At 38.2% G+C, this 19,615-nt stretch overlaps 3 protein-coding genes across 3 annotated transcripts; all 3 read right to left on the bottom strand.

The window, feature by feature from the left end:
• Nucleotides 1-430: 430 nt before the first annotated feature.
• On the bottom strand, nucleotides 431-3,748 carry LOC113692020 (uncharacterized). The gene is made up of 2 exons (XM_027210351.2): nucleotides 2,895-3,748; nucleotides 431-1,571 (listed from the first exon to the last, which is right to left on the bottom strand). The coding sequence occupies exons 1-2, from the start codon at nucleotides 3,509-3,511 to the stop codon at nucleotides 911-913; spliced, it is 1,278 nt and encodes a 425-aa protein (XP_027066152.1). The 5' UTR covers nucleotides 3,512-3,748; the 3' UTR covers nucleotides 431-910.
• A 7,378-nt stretch (nucleotides 3,749-11,126) lies between these two features.
• LOC113694132 (profilin-2) lies at nucleotides 11,127-13,280 on the bottom strand. The gene is made up of 3 exons (XM_027212988.2): nucleotides 12,872-13,280; nucleotides 11,812-11,949; nucleotides 11,127-11,562 (listed from the first exon to the last, which is right to left on the bottom strand). The coding sequence occupies exons 1-3, from the start codon at nucleotides 12,998-13,000 to the stop codon at nucleotides 11,428-11,430; spliced, it is 402 nt and encodes a 133-aa protein (XP_027068789.1). The 5' UTR covers nucleotides 13,001-13,280; the 3' UTR covers nucleotides 11,127-11,427.
• Nucleotides 13,281-15,072: 1,792 nt separating this feature from the next.
• On the bottom strand, nucleotides 15,073-19,561 carry LOC113694254 (derlin-1). Its single transcript, XM_027213150.2, has 7 exons — nucleotides 19,399-19,561; nucleotides 18,453-18,588; nucleotides 17,382-17,455; nucleotides 16,859-16,952; nucleotides 16,381-16,509; nucleotides 16,089-16,249; nucleotides 15,073-15,860 (listed from the first exon to the last, which is right to left on the bottom strand). The coding sequence occupies exons 1-7, from the start codon at nucleotides 19,413-19,415 to the stop codon at nucleotides 15,752-15,754; spliced, it is 720 nt and encodes a 239-aa protein (XP_027068951.1). The 5' UTR covers nucleotides 19,416-19,561; the 3' UTR covers nucleotides 15,073-15,751.
• Nucleotides 19,562-19,615: the final 54 nt, after the last annotated feature.

The following is a 19,615-nucleotide window of genomic DNA, read 5'->3' as shown; positions in this document are numbered from 1 at the left end:
TTTAGAATTTTAAGGGTTCTCTGCCCCATCCACTTGATAAACCCCAGTAGGTATTAGTAGACGGAGTAATTAAATATCAACCCAGATAGATCTAGGGATCGGTTGTGGGGTAGTTTTGGACCGTGCCAGCTGATTGGATCAATTGCCACAAGAGGCATACGTGTTAGGCCATGTGATTCAGCAAAATTAACCCGATCCGCCTGCAAATCATTTTCCACCCAGCATATCCATGAACAAGAGCATCGTTTAAGATATAAGAATCATAAAAAAATAAAAAAAGAATTAAGATATAAGAGGAAAAATTAAATCGAGTAGAAACTCAAGAACAAGACAAATGATGACTGACAAAAAGAACGGTAAAAAAAATGGCCCATGCAGGCGACAAGTAGCACTTAAGGAACAGTTGCTACCTCATAATTGAAGAAACATGTACGGCAATGGAAAGAATCAATAAATATGATTACTGTATCAAACATATAACTCTTTTCTTTTTACAGTGTCAATCTGCAACGCACGCAATACTCAGTTCTGTAACGAGAGACAACACTCAGCAGCTATTGTAGAGATACAAAATTAAGTGGACCAAACCGTGAAAATAAACAAAGATATACTTCATCTTTGAAGGGAGTTAAATATCACTTAGAAGTGAGCAAGATTGCTTCTTCGACACAGCCAAACCACCAGAGTCAGTCTCACAAAGAAAGAGCAAAATGGTATTTTGTTTTTCCCAAAGAAATGTGAGGATTGAGTAAGAAAAATAGTCTTTTGGTTTTATTGGAAAAGGCGGCCAAAAAGAGGCATCTTCCGTGCTCAAACCAAGGTCTGGCTGGCAGAAACCAAAGGTTATCATCTGCATGAGAAGAAAAAAGAAAAAAAAAAAAAAGTGTTGAATTTGGTGTGAGGAAAGTTCTTATGAGAGTGAGTCTTGTTCATCCGGGCAAAGCTCTTTCCTGAGCTTGCGTGAAAAAAGGCGACAAGCATCCATACTGAGGTCAATGGCAGCTGAAAGTGCAACAAATAAGGCTGCATCGGCCATGCAGGTTACATGTCGTACCCCTACTTGAACCATTGGTTTGCTCACTTTCCCTTCAGCTTCTACGCTTGATCCCATGACAAATCCTCGAACTGGCAACACTAAACTCAGAACTGAATCTTTCCTTGCATTGTCAATGCAAAATTGTCCCCCCCTTTTCACGCTCATTGTACCTTCAGCAATAGGCACTCCGCTTGTTAGGCCGGAGTCAGTAACGAGCGCAAATCTATAGCCTAAACCATCAACTGGCCCTCTCTCTCGCCAAGCCTCAAGACGGCCCCAAGGTTTCCAGCTACTAACGGAGGGTCCATTAGGGCGGAGGATGAGCCATGCCCCGGGATTTGATCGAGAAACTCGATCAGAACCGGGGGACGGAACAAAGGGAGTGATCATCGAGGCAGCTGCAACAGCTGAGCCTGAGAGATCATGGATCATTATCATCCAGCCCTTGCGCTCTCTCCCAGACTTTTCTCTTTCACCGGAGAAGGTTCTCACCCACCCTTTATTACCACCCATGGTGAAATCTGAAGGTAGAGATCTGATGATAGCCAACAAAACAGAAGTACAATGATCAGTAATTCATACCATAAAACCATAAAGTAATCTTTTAAGCAACAGTAACCAAAATATATATATAGTTGTAATATTGAAGCACATTTTGGTCAAAGAGAATTATTAATGCACTATCTAACCGAGAACATAATCATGCAATAGAAAGAAATCTTTGCACATGGGATTAAAGGGGAATCAATTTAGTTAGTTGTCGTTAACAGTGTACTACGAGACTAAATAGTGTCTGTTTGACCAAAGGCGAAGATCATCAAATCTTTTTAAGAATTACTCCATTAAATTTTGTCAGAATGGCATATAAATGAGACAAGGGATGGAAGAATAGTAGGCCATGACAGCGTACATGATACAACTTGTTTAGTTTAATTTCTTGTTAATGTGGTGGTTAGCAGCAGTTGGACAAGTAAGAGAAATAGATCTAGTTGTCGAGATTTGCATCAAAAAGATAATCTAATCCATCATTTAGGCTAAATGATGAGCCCTACCAAGGATTCAATCAGCAAAATCAAAACTCCTATTAAAGCACATAACCCTATTAACAGTGAATTAGTTAAATTTCCGACAATTAGGACCTACCAAGCATATGCTGGTTAAATTAAAAAAAAATATTTTACCTATTAATTGGACCAGTAACACTGAGCCACACTGGTTACTGTTGGAAAATTATATCATAAAACTATCTCATCACCTGTTTTTTTACATTAATTTTCACCTTAACCCAAAAATAGAACTGATAATCAAATTTAGTAAAAGCAGCATGTAATTAGTTTTGTAACACCATTAATGTTCCCTTTTTTAATTTTCCCTGGCACTCTTCATTGTCCAATTTAATGCCAATGAGGGTGGTGACGAACTCAAGAAATTGAGCAGCTCCCCTGTGCCTCAGATTTGGAAAAAGACCTCCTATGGATCCGTCCCATTACCACTACATTATGCTAGCCAACAAATTTAATCTTGCAATAAGTAAAAATGGTAAAAGAAACACAAAAAAGAAAGAATTAAAAAAAAAAAAAAAAAAAGGAATGAAACAAGATGCTATTAGGGAAGTCTGGAAAAATGAAAATAACGAGATAGCTAACCATGAAGCAGAATTTCGGAGACAGAAAGGAGGAGTAGCAAGGAGTAAGGGGGACAGAACAAAGAAGAAGAACGAGCAGTAAGGAGTAAGGGGGGAGAACAACTGGCGTGGGCCACCACAGAAGTACACTTTAACGAAAATTGGAAATGAAGTGCTAAAGTGCGCCGAACGACAGGAATCCCTGGCTAGGCTGACACTACTCGCTCCACTCACCGTGACCGGTTGTTGCGATCGGCACTGAACTTGCAGCTGAAAACCGGCTGCCGTATATTCTCCTGGATCTGGAAAACCACCGGGCTGCATTCTGGTTCGCCTCCAAACTGGAAAACAAACCGGGGATCGGGTTCGGACCGTACGACTGCGTGCAATTTAGCAACCGGCTTGTCCGGTCCAGCAGAGCCGGCCAGCTTCATCCACCCATTATAGTAGACGGACGGCTTGGACTGAGCCCCGGCCCCGCCAACGTTGATGGACATCTTAACGGAGCCGAGTAGTTTGCTGCAGGGGACGCCACAAGTGCGGCCCATGCGGCCGGTGAAGACGGAGACCTTGAGAGTGAGGAGGGGCTTGGAGGAGAGGCGGCGGAGGGTGGAGGGGTCGAGGTGGAAGCCGGCGGAGGAGGTGGAGGAGTCCGGAGAAGACGAGGACGAGGGGTCGGAGGTGCAGAGAGGGATAAGGGCGGTTTGGGAAGGGAAGTTGGTGAGCTTGAGCTTGGCGTAGCAGGGAGTTGCGGAAGGGTGAACGCCTGGACCGGCGGGCTTAGTCGGGGAAGAAGGGAGTTTGAGGGCTAAGGATTCGATGATGAGACGGACAAATGGACAGGGATCCATTTCTCATCCAATGCAGCAATGCAAAAGTATGCAATGCAGGGCAGAGAGTCTAGAAATAAAAATGCCTGCGGGGAATTTCGTTATGGGATTGTGTTTCCAGACTTGGGGAGGGAGAGGCGGAATTGATGGATTGAGTTGATGTTAGAGAGCGAAGAGTAGATAGAATAGAGAAGATGATGAGGGATGGAGTCGTAGTCAGTACTTGGATGAAGCTGTTCGCGGTATTGCTGAACTGGATGAATAAATGTCGGCTCACAAAGCAAGGCGGGTTAACTAACTGCTGTTTTCTGTAGTTTTTGGTTTTCTTTCTTTTCACGATTACTTTTGTCTTTTTCCTCGTACCGGCTGTGCTCCTAAGCTATATCGAAACAGGACTTAACATGAAATGGTACAGTACACGCGCAAAATTTACCATCAACCTATTAAATGTTACTGAAAAATATTTGGTGTCGGAATGCTCTAAATAACTTATGGTAATCATGTTACAAAAATACTTTACATGAACAATAATTTCATAAGTGAAGAATTTCATATCTAACCATGATTGTCCTTTAAAATATACGGCCAGGTGCAAAATAAGGGGCATTGATTCTATTGAATGGTTGATTTTTTCTGGGCGACGTATTCAGTTCTTTTAGCTATTTATCTAAAATTTTACTATAATTTACTGTTCTTGGTTTGCAAAATTTTTAATGCTTTTCTTGAACACTTAAAACACACGTATTCTTCCAAAACATTCCTTTCACCCTTCCTTCATCCCTCACTACCCTACATCTTTCATTGATAACTTTCATCACCGAAACCTATTTAATATATATTTTTTTTTTTAGAATTTATGAGTGTTTTAAAGTAGTACTATATTTATACATACTGTTTTAAATAATTTTAATTTTTCAAAAACAGGTCATGCAAACAAATTTGAGATATTATTACGGTGACTAAAATCTAGATAGTAATTATTAACATTAATGGTTTGGCAACAGAACGAGTAAAAAATGCAGTATATTTGTCCACGTGGGTCCCTAATATGGGATTACATAAGGGTCCAAAACAGCAAAATTATTGCTGTCAGCACGTTGTGGATTGATAGCCCGGGCCAGCTAGGATTTTGAACTCCCCAATCGAATTATCCAGTCAGCCACATTTTATTTTCGGGTGTGTTGTCCAAGGCACAAAGATAATGACGACATTAGCGTCGCTTAGTGGCACTAACGCCAAACGACCATGCCCGTTAACATTTAAGCTAATTATTTATGTGCCAAAATGTTTCTTGAATTATCTCCTTTCCTAGTTGTTTAAATCAACACTAGAGTTTACAAATTTGGTTTTGATATATTACAGACCTGAAATTTGTATCTTCGATTGTATATCATACTTTTCAGTGCTAATCGAGATCAAGTGATATACTATTTCTTTTCATATGTAACGATTATATTCTCATTGCGTCCAATTAAAAGTGATATGTGCGCGAAGTTGATCTAATTTATTTAATTTTGATGAGAAATCAAAATCTTGAACAGCCACTCTATGGTTCGACGGAGTTGCTAAATGACGTTTCCACCCTAGGTGTTATGCTCCTACATAACTGTCGACATCATATAATCTCCACATCCTACTTACTCCCTCCGTTCCACTTTGATAGTCATGTTTTTTTTTTTCAATTACATGTGTTTGGATTGCTTTTTCCGTCATTTTTCATGGAAAAATTACTGTAGCGATTTGATATATGTGAGGAAAAAAGGTGATAGGGAAATGTGATCACGGAAAACGACAATATTTTCCGACGGAAACAAGCAATCCAAGCATGGCTCTTTCATTTCCAAAGTAACTTGTGTTAAAACATTATCTCACCTTGCATTTTACAGCTAAAGAAGAGTCTTTCTAACTTCATGTCCACTTGCTAAATGACGGGATCGATTCTAAAATGCTATGACTTTTTCTTTTTTTTTTTTTAAAAAAAAAAACTTTTAATGAGAGAAGAGTGGAATTTAAGAAGTAAGAAGGAAACAGAGGATTAGAACGCAAGACCTATAATTTCTAACATGACTGGTTGCCAAGCCAAAGAATAGGAAAAAGGTGGAAGGTAAAAGTAAAATAGGGTTTCTAATACGAGGTGTGTTAATTGTCATTATCTAAAGGTTGTAATCATGTAAAATATATTTGTTTGTAAAAACTTGAGCGTGAAGATGGCTGGCTAGTGGCAAATGTTTTGTGTTTTCCTTGAGACGTTTTCGCCTCTTGTTCATTTCTAGCTGGTTTCTATTGTGACAGAGAATTTGAAGCGGCGAGATTCCAATCTGAACTCTTCAAAGCTAATTGGCTGGTTCAAAAAAATACCACTTCTTGAATGCTATTATCTTCTATGTGTTAGACGTAGCCTGAAATTAGAGATCTATACCAATATTGCGGCCAGTGTGGTGTTAAGAAGTAAAATTTGAATTTTGACAGAAAACAAATTTGTTATATGTTGTTTCTTTGTTGAGGAAAATTTCGTAATCCATGTGTACATATGTGTCTGTGGTGGAAAATTTGTTGTTTCTGCAAAATTTTAGAGCTATCTCATAGCTAGAAACAATTCACATGATTAATGTCTCAATGCTTGGCCATACTTGCTTCAAATTAAAGAAGTAAAACTCTTGTCGCATCTCCCCAAGGTGTGGACGGCCTTAAAATTCATTCAACTCTGAAGGTTTATAAATCTTGAAGTTTCTGATAACAATTTAATAAAGGGATAATTTGGGAAACTTCCCCTCAAATTTACCTTAAGATCACTTAGCAGCCCCCAATTTTATACATAATCCCTTATGTATGAAAAGTAGTATTAAAAAATACATTGGAGGAGAGAGATTAGATTATCCTTCCACTTTTAATCTTTTGGCCGTTTTGCAATATGATTTATGAATTTGAGAACATGAAAAGAAAAAGGCAAATAATACAGGAATATTAAACGACTTTTAAGTTGAGGGGATGTAAGTGCAATAGGTACTGTTGCAACATAACTTAGCAATTAGGAGACCGATGCTCAGAATGGTGACTGCTTGAATACTATAAAAGGGCTTGAAAATTAGTACAAAAAATTTTGTAGCAAAGAGAAAAAACAAGAGCAAATCTCAAGGAGAAGACGGTTGGGTTAAGTGGTAAGTGAGAGGTATTATAAATAAGAGATTTTGGATTCAAATCTTCTCACTTATAAAATAAAAAAAATAAAAAGAGAGAATTCTTAAGAGATCGGTTAGGTTAGCAATATGAAAAACTCTTTCATTGGAGGATTGATATTAACTCTCTAATGTCATTTAGCATAAAGGATCGATATTGTGGATGCATTTTTGTGTTTTGAAGATACGCCCAATTTGGGCCATTTTAGATGCCATTTTTTAAAAGATATTTTAGGCCCTGTTTGGACAGCCATTTTCTGCCGGAAAATTGCGTCATTTTCCGTGACCACATTTTCCTATACAACAAATCGTTACAGTAATTTTCTACAAAAAATCCAAGAAAATGCAATTCAAACAAGGCCTCTGATTGAGATACGTGGTCATATCATTCTGCTATGGGAGGTAAGTGAGATCTCTAAAAATTGAGTGTGCTAGCTGATATTAAGGTATAAACCTTAAGTGAAGTTTCTAGAATTATCCCTATAATAAAATGACAAAAATAAATACCTTTTAAGTTTTGAAACCAGGACTAATTAATCATGTGGTATGCTGGTGGAATAATGGTCCCCCGGCATTTCAGTAATCTTTGTTGGGCCTCGTCAAAGTTATGGCCCAAGCCGAATGGAGTGTGTTATCGCGACAAAAAAAAGCTTCTTGTCCCCAAACGTAAACATGATTAATAAATACATTATTTATCTTAATGTTACAGTATAAATTATGTGTGCAGTGGACAGCCGATATTTCCTGAATTCTAACAACAAATGTGTTATCACAGTATCATGTTATATCACTGTTTTATCAGAGGGAGTGATTTTTGGCTAAACTCTTGCCTAAAAGATTGTTCTAGACGAACGTTGCTTTCAACTTTATTATGTCCAACCAGATGCAAACAGCGTCGAGAAATTTTTACACTCATCTGATTATAACATAAGTTTTGACGGGGTGGGAGGTTAAGGGTTTAATTTTTGCCTTCTACCTATCTTGTTATTTAATTGTAGTTATCATTTTCAAGTGGCTTTTTCTGATGGGATTGCTCGTCGGCTCCCTAATTTTTTTAAATTAAACTAGAGTAGATTGTACGAATATTATCGTTGCGATAAAAATAAAAAAAAAAAGATTATAACATAAGCTACTGTTGAAGCATCAGCCATTTTCATCTGTAACAAATTGGCATCTGTCTAACCATGACATGGATGGTGCGATTCTTTCTTTTTTTATTTAATGCATCAATGACACTAGAATAAGAACAAGAGAAAATCTCAAGAAACTTTTGTACCCCATTTGATTAGAACATACTACTAAAGCATAAAGTGCAAAAAAGAACTTCTTTATTGTATCATCAACTTTTTCATTTTCTTCCTATCCTTGTCCTTTTCGATACTGATCAAGTAACTTTTGAAGTTGACATGAACGAGTAATCCAAGCTCTGGGTCATTTAGGACCAATGTTTTTCCTCTTTGTTGTCCCTAAAGTGTTAGGACCCCAGCCCCGTTTCCCCTGACAGACTAAAAGCGCTAGCAGTCAGGAGGGCCTCTTCTATTTCTTGGCGAAGTCTTGGATGAAAAATCAGCTTTTTGGGACTGTGGTGCCCCGCAGAGCAAGGGTCGCAGGAGACCACTTCGCTTTGCTATCGCAATCACAACATTATGGTTGTTGCATTGATACGTTACCTATCATAGTATTCACATATATACCCGTGCATTTACTATTTGCTATATGTGTCATTTCTTGGCATTCTTTTCTTTATATCAGTCTTGTCAAGTAAATAACATATTTAAGAGTACCATTTAGAATCTAGGCATCATTACCTGAGATGCCATATTACATATGCTGAAACCTCTATACAATATGTTTCCTGAAGAAAAAGAAAAAAACCCCTTGCAAATATTTGCTTAATTTACTTAAAAAGATGAGCAGTTCTTGGCCTATGGTCACGTCTTTGTGTGTGAGTTAAGCATTATTAATCCTTGCGATTAGGAAGCTTGGAAAATTGCCAAAAAGAAGTATTTTCAATAACTCGAAAACTTTTTGTGTGATTAATTTAGGCCTTGTTTGGAAAGCCAGTTTTAATCAAAAAATTTTACGTTTTCCGTGAACATGCTTTTCAATCATCATTTTACTTCACATATATCAAATCACTATAGTACATTTTCTATAAAAACTTTAAAAAATTGCAATCCAAACAAGACCTTAGTGTTTCCAAGCGAACAATCAATGATGACTCGGCAGAAGAAACTAAACAAATTTTGACAACCAATAATTATCAAGCACATTGAAATAGTAGTAGCCTCACGAAATTTCAATTAAGCACTTGATAGCACAGCTTGTCCTTTAAACAAACTCTACCGCGCGAGACCAATTTAATTAATTTGCAGAGGAGTAGGAGAATGAATGTACAGACCCCCCAAGAAATACTCCTGACAGGTTGTCATAATGATATCAGGATCACATAATTTATTAGGACACCACCTTGGAGTTTCTTCAGCATAAATCCTACATCCCACATTAGATGTTTGTGCTTTCCAGTCCAACGTATATTGTCAAAATCAGATTGCTGCAACACTATGTCCTTTACCGTTATATTTTATCCCAGGACAGGAGATCATAAGCAGGAGTATGTTTGTTTGTTACCAATCTGACAAAAGTATGCCTTGACAATGCACAAACAACATAAACGGTCTTGAACAATACATATGCATGCTTTTCTTTCTCCCCATCAATTTTATCTGCAGAGAAATAGTAATAATATGATAGGGCCCGTAATAATTGAAGGGCTGGGGTTGTTATATAGCTCATAGGATAGGAGAGGGTTGTTGGCTGTCTTGGGGGCTACAAAGGGGTATGGTGACGCACTTTTCCACCAAACTTGGGGTCTTCATATTCCTACGTGAATCCAGGGAGGCAATGCCAGAATGATGAGAACAGCACAGCATATATATATATATATATCGTATCTGGAGTTTGGTAACAAATTAGACTATTACTGTCGAACAGATCATCAGGGTAGTTGATCAGTTTGCATCTCATCAGATGGATATTAATTTCCTGCCTTGGATCACTCTGTTGAACTAATATCATAACAACACTAATGATGACCATTCATTTGCACTGACTCTGATGCATTTAGCGATTGGAGCAGAGTCTCATGTTCATGGCCATATTCATGGCAGCAGTTAAGCGAATTGCATGATTGTTGTTAAAAGGGTGGTGTGGAAAGAGGAGCACGCTATGGAATGATGATTTAATTTATTAGGAGAAACATATGATGTTTATTGTTGATTGATGCTAACTAACAAAGCCAACAGCGTCTAATCTCTAACTAAAAGAAAAGATTTATTGATAGACTCTTATCTAATCAAGGAGATTTGGGAGGTTGAGGATTACAGCTTTAACCCCATGAGCCCTTTCTTTTTCATTTTGTCCCCCTGTGATGTTATTGCCTTCGGGCACTTGTTGCTCGTCAGAGCAAACGGTAACTAACTTAAGTTTGGCATAATTTGGACATTAATTGGCCATGGCCTCGCACCCCCCCCCCCCCCCCCCCAATTAGTTGTCATGTAATTTCTTTGTATTTGTTTTCTTGTGGGATTTGCTGGAAAACCAGAAGTTTCGACGTACAGCATTCATTTACGGGTTTGCTTGCGAAGTGTCAGTGTCGGGCCCTATCTGGACTTAAGTGTCAGAGAATGTTTTGATTTCCAATCCAGCAGTTCAATGATGAGTTGAAAAATACCATCGATCCAAAGAACACTTGAGAATATCCACATAGCAAGAGACATCACGCAACTTGCTACAAATCAGTATCCATTGGTCTGAGAAAGAAGAACGAAATCTCGAGAGAAGCTGATAAATTTGAAGTCCTGAATCACATGAGCCTGAGTTTTTGTTGAAGCAATATTCTAATCTTCTGCAAGTCAAGTATCAACTTGTAAGAAGTGGCAGCTCTATTCCCTTGTTGTTTCTACTTACTATGGTTATGGTCCGTTCTGACATCTCCTTGTCTTCTCGGGTTGGGATTTAGAAGAAGAAGAAGTTGGACTGGAATTAACAAAACATGATACAAACTACAACAATCTCCTTAAAAAAAAAAACGCATTTAATTCTAACATAGAATAGTTTTGGAGATACCTCCGTCAGTACAGAACTCGGCTGGATGAGCAACAAATTTGAACAAAAGCAAGAAATTTAATTCTGGTCTGAAATGGACTTTTTTCTTTTTTTCAGTTTTCTGTAGTAGCATAAAACTGCAGGGCAGGCGCAAACCAATTTTTCCAGACCCGAGATTTATATGTGTGTCTGTGAAGTAAAAGTTCCGCATCAATTTCCAGGCAGGGAAGAACTACGATCTATTTCAATTTCTTGTTTATATAAAGAGTTGACAGGAGAAGTGAAGAAAATGTAGAATCTCAACTTTCCAGCACAAAATGTTGAATGCTACCGATAGATAAATAAATCAATCGTACCTGAAAGTGGAATAAATTTCACACTCCGTGGCATTTTGCCCCGTGATAAATCAAAACAGAATTATTGAAACAACAGGTTTCTGACTTCCAAAATTAATCCAGATAGACATTAACACCCATATCTGTGATTATCAATTACAAAAAAAAAAAAACAATATAACTAGAAAAACCTACAACAAACACTTAGATGCCCTCGCATGGTTATTGTCTGCGCAAACTCCACGCAATGTTTATGTTTCAAATGACGACTCGATCTTAGAGAAGCAGAAGAGGCAAGAATCATCCAGAATGAGCCAGCCTACAGGCCCTGCTCAGCGAGATAATCTCCCAACCTCTCAACAACCAGGTTGCATTGTCCAGGGGTCACCGGCTCCTCATAGATCCCAAAGACCAGAGCTTGGCCAGTTTTCTTGATAGTAACACCTCCTGGCCCCTGTCCAAACCAATCAAGTAACTTTATAAGAACACATGTATAATATGGAACATATTGCGTTTCAAGTAAAGCCACAGACGGGAGGAAATGAACCACCCACTTTTTTTGACAGTAATATCAGAGAAAACACATCGACCACTTGGTGAAAATCATTTAGTAGCTTTATCAGAAAGGATGCAATTCATCTAGGCAGAAAACAATACTGGATAGACGGAGTAAAATGCAGCAGCATAAAATCATTATTATGACCTTCTTTCCACGAATAACAGCACCAGGCTCGCCTTGGATGACCATGTATTTCGTTCCTCCGAGGTGTAAACCTGTAGGGGCAAGATGTCCTGGCTCATCGAAATCAGTCATGATACCCTTGATCTCATCAGGCTTAATCTGTAAAGAAACAGAGTTCATGAACCAATGGTGGAGACACTTCAGAACTTGATAGCTTAAAACAGGCACCATACTAACAGTACAAAAGGCACAACGCCGGTCATTGGCTTGGAAAGTCTACAATTCCAGATCAACAATTTTGCATAGAGGAGGAAATCATGTTCGTATGGAAAACTGCTATAACTCTTCAAACCGAAAATAAGAAAGATTCAGTAGACAAAAACTAAAAGGCGAATAAATTTCAGTTGAATGATTTGCTCCAAAAATTGGGAAAAGTCAATAAAAGAACTCCAAAGTACATGTGCAAATGATAGCACTCCCGTTACTATTCGACAACGAAGATGATTTAAAAAAAAAAAAAAAAAAAAACCAATTATGATTGTAAGTGACAATTACTATGAACAATATACACTTTTATGTTATTAATGGTTCTATTATAAGATATGGTCTGCATGAACAATGCCTTTTCTTCTCTTTCTTTTCCTTGTCTGGTGAACAATGCAACACTTAGCTCTAAAAAAAATATGTACCATATCCATATGTATGGTTTAATGAATGGGGTATCCTTAGAAACAAAAGAAAAAGTCGGAACATATCAACCTTCGATCTCTCCTAATTGTTAGGTACAGTAATATGAGATTTAGCATGATTCATAGGCAGCAATACAACAAAATTTCAATGCAGGACCAAGTAGTCCATCTTGCATCAGGTTCCAATCGCGGAAATTCAAGGAAGGCACAGCACAATCAGAGAATCAAAATCACACTGAAAAACAAAAAAGTGAGTCCTACATGTAGGATATCAGTGCACATCATCCTGTACGTAATTAAGTAAATATTGCTCCCAATTTTTTGGTGATAAAAAGGAAAAAAAAAAAAATAATGAGTCCACATTTAAAGGGATCGTATAGATGAAATGTGACCTGAGGGAAGTTGGAGCTCTGGGCCCAAACGGCGCCGTCGTGGCCGAGAATGGCAGCAGCAGTGAGGTGATGGCCTGTGCCCTCAATGTCACACATCAAATGATCATCCACGTAAGTTTGCCACGACATTTTTTCTTTTTTTCTGGGCTTTGAAGAACGACAACTTCTTTCAAGAACAACGAAATTTGGATGTAGCAGGCAGTTTCAAAGCACTCCGGTTATGGTAATGATCCCGTGGAGCTTGAACAGATAACCCTTTTTTTTCCTTTAATTTTGGGGAGGTTGGAATGCAAAAGCAGAGTGATGTGAGTGATTAAGTAGGCGTATTAAGAAGAAGGGAAAATATTAGGGAAGGAAGGAATAATGAGGACGTGCATGATCGTCTCGGAGCCAGTGAGCTGTGATTTATTATCACCGTTCAGTTTCCGCCTTTATTTAAGGAAACTAATCAACTACCATTTGGCCACCTCACTGTACATTTGCCCTTTTCCATCAACCTTCCCCCGTAAGGCCATAACCATAATCCTCCTCCCTAGCAAGAGTAGTTTTGCTCTCTGCTTTTATTTGGCTTTTCATTTTTCTTTATTTCAAAAAAAAAAAAACGAAAATCGAAACTCAAACCTGTCCAAAGCTCCTGCGTGGGTGGCTTTGAGGGATTAAACATATCATGTTATTACTAATTGGGCTAACAAGACTGGTATAAGCCACCTTTTGATATTTTAGACCGGTTGAAGATAATACTATAATACAAAAATTTGGAGTTTTCATTGATCCGTCTTGAACGAAAATTTTATCTTGAGATTTTTGTTCATTGTTTAGTGGATATGGAAATGCCCAATTAGTTGCGCTTCGAGTAATCGGACGCACCCACAGGCCCGACATACAATTTCTCCTCCTCATTTTACTTGTTGCTTAATGAGTGGCTACGGCCTAATTACATCCAGATAACAATCACACCTGCACCTTTGTTGATTCCAGCAGCGTACTACCATCCCTGTGCCATAGTTCGAGGACACTGATAGAGGACAACGTCTCCTTCAATTACTCTCTCACACCAACACCTTTATTTTATGTTTTCTATAGCTAATGTGTACCCATAGAAGCGTATCTGTCGTCCTGTTCTCCTTTAACTATCTGATACCCTATTTAATAACTCAATTCAGCACTTAAACTTAATGGATTCAAATCTTAACATGTTGAGACCGTCTGATAATAAAAAATTGAACATCTGAATTAATTAAATGGCACTGAATTTTTTAGGCAAAACTTGTTTCTAAAATTAAGTGATAAACTATTCACTTATCACGGAATGTGATATACCCTCAAATGCATTAGATTTAATATTTAATAATTCAACAATTTAATAGATTCAGAGTTCAAATTTCAAATTTCAATTTTATCAAAGGAATACTGAATATGTCGTATGTACTTCAACTATTTAATTTGCTAAACTGCCGTACAAAAAAAAAAAAAAAAAAAAGCGCAGCGAGAGAATCGTGGGCATTGACTTTGAGGACCCACTCCACACCTTTCATTAGCTATGAGGACCAGCTCCGCTCCTTTCATTGAACTAGAGAAATGCTTCTCTTCATACAAGAAGTTCCCCAAAATAATATGGTAATTTCATATTTCCCTTCGTCCCAAGTAATGACACGAATGGTTTGTCTTTAATGCAGAATACACTGAAGAGCAGAAATTCTCATCTACCAGATTAACTGGTAAATCTTCACGAACGCGTACGCCATGAGGAATATACGCAGAACTTCCAAACCAACATGAAGCCGTTGCCATGCACTCCATGCAGAGTTCATAGCAGGCTTTTTTTTCATTACTTCCCTTGCATCGCTAGTCAATTTAGGCACGAGATCATCCGTGCTAGAATCTCTCTCAAAGATAACTCGTGGATAGTGCACACCTACCATCCCTGTCAATGTAATCTAACTCGGACTCAAATAATCCCACGAGTATGCAAAAACACTTGCAGGCTGCAATGGAAGTTATTACATGCGAGAAAAGAAGGTTGCTGTCATGGAGACAGAAATCTTCTCGAGTTCTATGGATGGGTTCGCAAACTTCCTGTCATGGAGAAGTACCACATTACAATATCATGGAGATAGAAACCTGCTCAAGTTCTATGGACAGATTTGCAAATTAATCACATTAACGTCAACGTCCGTATACCAATGAGAGTCAACCGAAGATGCAAAACAGCCTGCGGAGGTAATCCTCCTAGATAAGAGGACTAAATTCAATGGCAACACATACAAAATTTATCTCTAACAGAGAAAAATTCCAACATTTGCAAGCCCAATAACAACATCACAGAAAGAATCCACATACACGCAGATAAATGGCAACATATCTTGGAGATTTCAGATGCCATCACTTCAAGACCAATGCTTCAGCTCTATGATGAGCTTAAGATTTGATTGCTTGCCCGTAGACGAGCGATTATAATAACTCTCAAACTTTCAGGCTTAGGTTTGCAGAAGCGAACCACTCTCCCCCATTCCCCCACCCAGCAGCTCATGCCCTTTATCCATCCTTCAACCAACACTAGAAAAAAAATTTTAAAAAAAGGAGTAAAATGTCAAATAAAATAAACCATTCCCATGCTGATCAATCACACCTTTTTTGAGATGCAAGTTTTCCAATGATTACTTCTTCCAGGAACCTATAAGTATCTTATATCGATGAAGATCCCAAAATCAAAAAATTGCTGCCTCGGTCATTGAGGCACTCCTATTCTGTTTGAAGTTAGTAGAGCCAGTTTAAGCAACTTGGATTACTCTTCACACCAGCATTATCCACATTTCACTATGTCGAGTGCTGATGTTTACAAAATTTTGCAATTTCTATATATGTGAGAAGAAATCCATGTCAACCACCAAGACGATAAGATCTACCCCTGAAAACTGGATCTGTCCTGTCAGCCCGAGCAGAATTTTGCACTGGATTGAAATATCTAGTGCGCTGCACCAGTTTTTGTCTGTGGAACAGTTAAAGGACAACTGCAAAGAAAGAAACAGAGGGAATGTGCAGAGACTTATTAAGCAGCCTATTACTGAGGAGGATTCAACCATTTCAAGGGGCAACGGTGTGAGAGAATGTGCATGGACATGCCTGCATGCAGAGAGAGAAAGAGAGAGAGAGGTATATATATACATATATAAAAACAGCTATATCTAGCTGCTCCACAGAACAAACAAAAGGATACACCCACTGTGGTGTCTTCAATATGTTTCTCCCAGTGGCAAGCGGATGCAACACTGTCAAGAAGTAAAACAGATGTCCAGCTACAATGCCTAAAAGATCTGGTATGATTGGTGAACCGAATATAACATCCAGACATAGCATGGCCCATGGCAAATAAAATGCCTGTAAATGAAAGACAATGCCATGCATCAGTAAAAACTGACAAACGTATTAAAAATCCAAAAAGAGCAACGGTTTCAGGTAGAACCTAACAAAGAGAAGAAGAAAAGAGAGAGAGAAAGAAAGCAACACACCTTAAGATTGACAAGGCCATATATGCTGATACTGGCATTGGGAAACTCCCTACTCCACACATAGAGAAGCATGAAGACCAAAGATATCCCCAGGAAAGGAGACTGGAGAGGAGGAATGGCAGCTAAAACCTAGTGCACACACAAATCCAACAGTGTTAAATGAGATCATTCTCAATTCACATCAATATTCAACAATAGATATCTGAAAAAGATGAATTATCAGACTTCTCTGCTCCAAACATAAAAAGATGCAAATCTAGAGTCCAGCAGGTAGCGAAGCAGATAGGAGCAACGAAAAGTAAAAAGGAAGAAAATATGCTTCCCTAAACAGATATGCTAGTATGAACCAGCCAATCAAGTGTCCCAGTAAGGCAACTGATATTAATCTCTTGAGGGCAAGTACGTCGTATATGTTTGTGTGGCTGAGTCTGAGAGAGAGAGAAAGAGAGGGTAAAAGATGGAACTAAGTCTCACATACCAATAGGGAAAATGCTCCAAATATCATCATCCACAAGAAATCAGCTGTACGACCCTGAAAAGGTCCGCTCTCCAGTTGTACACCATATCTAGCTCTATAATTTCAAAAAGAAACAGCAGAAAATTAATCCATTAAATCTCAAAAATCATACGAGCAGTTAACTGCTCAAGGGTAAAACATAACCTCCTACTCATTTTTGTCATAGTTATGTAGCTCTCGCATAAATTTTAAAAACTCTAGTAAGCAGTAACCTACCCCGAGATTTTTTAATCACATCTCATAAACTTTGAAGAAGGAAGGTCATTGTGACCTAATATTTCACAAATCGACAGGAAAATTTTTTAGAGGAGGATAGTATAAAATCAGAAAAAACTCAGTGGAGAACCTTGAGATTTGACAAAATCTAGAGGTGTGTAATTAAGAAAATAAATAACCTTCTGGTGCAACCTCAACTAGCAGTTTGGATGTTTAGAAATAACTAATTAGCTTATGTGATCTACTGAATAGAAGTTCCAATACTTACATCATTAAGAGGCGAATCCCAAAGTTGATAGAGAATTTTCCGAGGAAAAAAAGAGTCGTAAAAAGCTTATGGACCTAAAAAAGCAACACAGAACAGCAACACAAAATAAACAAAGAATCTCAGTAAGTCAAATTGGAATTGGTCCATTCCATTGAAAAATGCTTTAGAAAATGCAATCGTGTACATTACATGCAGAAAGAGAACATTCAGATGAGCTGTCTTTCATTGGAATTAACCAAATTATACATGCCACCAACTAAATACATTTCAAATGCTTTAAGTTGGATAAAGAAAGGAGGGATCAAAAATTAGAAAAAAAAGAGAGAATCTCAATAGATAGCACTAAAAGCATCCAGTTCTTGAAAACAATCATATTTTCTCATTCCATCATTCATATTGCTAAGATACAGCAACATATGCTAACCAAGCTGCAAATAGAGGACAGGCAAATCTATAAGCAGGAGGAATAGACATAAGCAGGAAAACAATCACTTAATGTAAACAGAACCGTACAGGATTTTAAGAGTTTGTGGTCAAGCAGCCATATGGGACCTATATGTCGTCCAGATATATAAATTGGGTTTACCAGAAAAACATTGAAGCAATTATCAAAGTACACATGCATTTGCTGGCCGCTAAATCAATGCAGCAAAGGTTAACATAAATATCATCAAAATCTGACAGCAAACACATAGTTGTATACAAAGTATGGGTCTCTCTTATCACATTACAACAAAGACCAGTTTTGACTTTCAGTATTTAAAAAGCATGTTAAATGAAAATCAGTTGGACTACTATTTTTATATTGAAAAATACGTCAAAGTCGTTCACTTCAGCTTCATGCAGTGGCGATGCAATGATTATCATAGCAAAACCATATGTAAATGAACAAGGCTTCCTCAAAGAGAAAGTGCAACTAACTTTTAATCTCTCATATTTCAAACCTATAAACATTATCAACATGGATATAAGATAGATATTTCCAGTGTCTCACGAACAAGGCCTAGCACAACAAGAATGAATGGAAATCATGGACGTGGAAATTCGCAGTCTACAAGCAATAATGTTTACCTGAAAGTTAAAGAAGACTAGCCGAGGAATGTATGCAAAGTCAAAAGGAGTCAATAGGCCAATCTGACAGGCGACGGTACAAACTAAACATGCTGTCCCATAGATCTTGGTAACTGGGGGAAGTGACTTGTACCATCTGAAACAACAGAAGAGTATAAGGTGTCATCCAAGCATCGATAGTGCAAACATCCTCCAAAAGACGAGGATTGAGAGAAACAAAATACATGTCTCGAATCTTCTCAGAGGTAACTGTTTTACACCGAAGGTATCACTACATGCCACAAACGCACAATAAGAGACGGGTTTCAACACTTGGGACATTTTAATCCCCTTTGATTTTGCCTCGAATAGTTGAACGTCACCTCCATCCCCTCCTCCCCGGGCCCGACCGACCAGGCACACCCAAAGTGAAAGCAAGAATTACTAACACTCTCTCCCCTTACCAAAGTTAAAGCACTACTTACTGAATTACTGCCTCCTCTTCTATAATTGAGCTCTTCAGATTGTATAATTTACTACATGTGAGCAGATCATCGGACGGCCAAAAATACAAAGGTCCAAGCCTTGCCTTTTAACCACTAACTACTGCACAATTGGACATAATTCCCAGCATGTATCCCCCCCCCCCAAGTACACTTCGCCTTTTAGCGCATTCTACTCTTCTTTCTCGGAAAACCGAACGCAGGCAGCCATGTACTTAGCTCTAATTCCCACAAAGAAGACCTCCACAACAGTTTTCATATACTTCAATCAAGCGATTTAATCAAACTTAAAATACAAATTAGCAAACAAATGAGCAAGCCAAACTTCCAATTAACTAAATACTAGTAGCAGTAGTATCTGATCGTGTATTGAGTAAGAATTAATCACAAAGCATTTATACTCATAAATGCATTAAAAAAAATGTACTGCATATTATCAAAATAGCGAGAGAAAGAAAAATTACTCAGCAGGAGAAGACATTTTTTGAACGTGAGACCAAGATCTCCGTGTATTGTGTAATTGTCGGATTTATTGTTTTTTGGGGGGAGGGGGGGGGTGGGGAAGGAGAATAGGAGAGTTGAGATTTTGGGTGTTGAGATGCTTTGAGTTGTTTGGGCGAATCAAAACTCAGTAGTCTGCAGAAGTTGCGTCATCGTCCTTCCACGTGGACGTCCTGGTGG

Source organism: Coffea arabica, chromosome 6c (genome assembly GCF_036785885.1).
Source record: "Coffea arabica cultivar ET-39 chromosome 6c, Coffea Arabica ET-39 HiFi, whole genome shotgun sequence".
NCBI lineage: Eukaryota > Viridiplantae > Streptophyta > Magnoliopsida > Gentianales > Rubiaceae > Coffea > Coffea arabica.
Note: the sequence above shows the minus strand (reverse complement) of the source record. Positions and strands in the feature narration are given on the sequence as shown.

Bases quoted from the DNA above. Each gene is read 5' to 3' on its own strand.
- LOC113694254 (XM_027213150.2), bottom strand. The intron at 16,953-17,381 runs GTAAGTATTGGA...TTGAAATTATAG, and splicing joins GGGATTCGCCTCTTAATGAT to AGCTAGATATGGTGTACAAC. The intron at 16,510-16,858 runs GTATGTGAGACT...TGTGTGCACTAG, and splicing joins TTGGAGCATTTTCCCTATTG to GTTTTAGCTGCCATTCCTCC.
- LOC113692020 (XM_027210351.2), bottom strand. From the start codon at position 3,511: ATGGATCCCTGTCCATTTGTCCGTCTCATCATCGAATCCTTAGCCCTC. The intron at 1,572-2,894 runs GTGAGTGGAGCG...GGCTATCATCAG, and splicing joins GATCGCAACAACCGGTCACG to ATCTCTACCTTCAGATTTCA.
- LOC113694132 (XM_027212988.2), bottom strand. From the start codon at position 13,000: ATGTCGTGGCAAACTTACGTGGATGATCATTTGATGTGTGACATTGAG. The intron at 11,950-12,871 runs GTCACATTTCAT...GTTTCTTTACAG, and splicing joins AGAGCTCCAACTTCCCTCAG to ATTAAGCCTGATGAGATCAA. The intron at 11,563-11,811 runs GTCATAATAATG...TGGTTTGGACAG, and splicing joins CTGTTATTCGTGGAAAGAAG to GGGCCAGGAGGTGTTACTAT.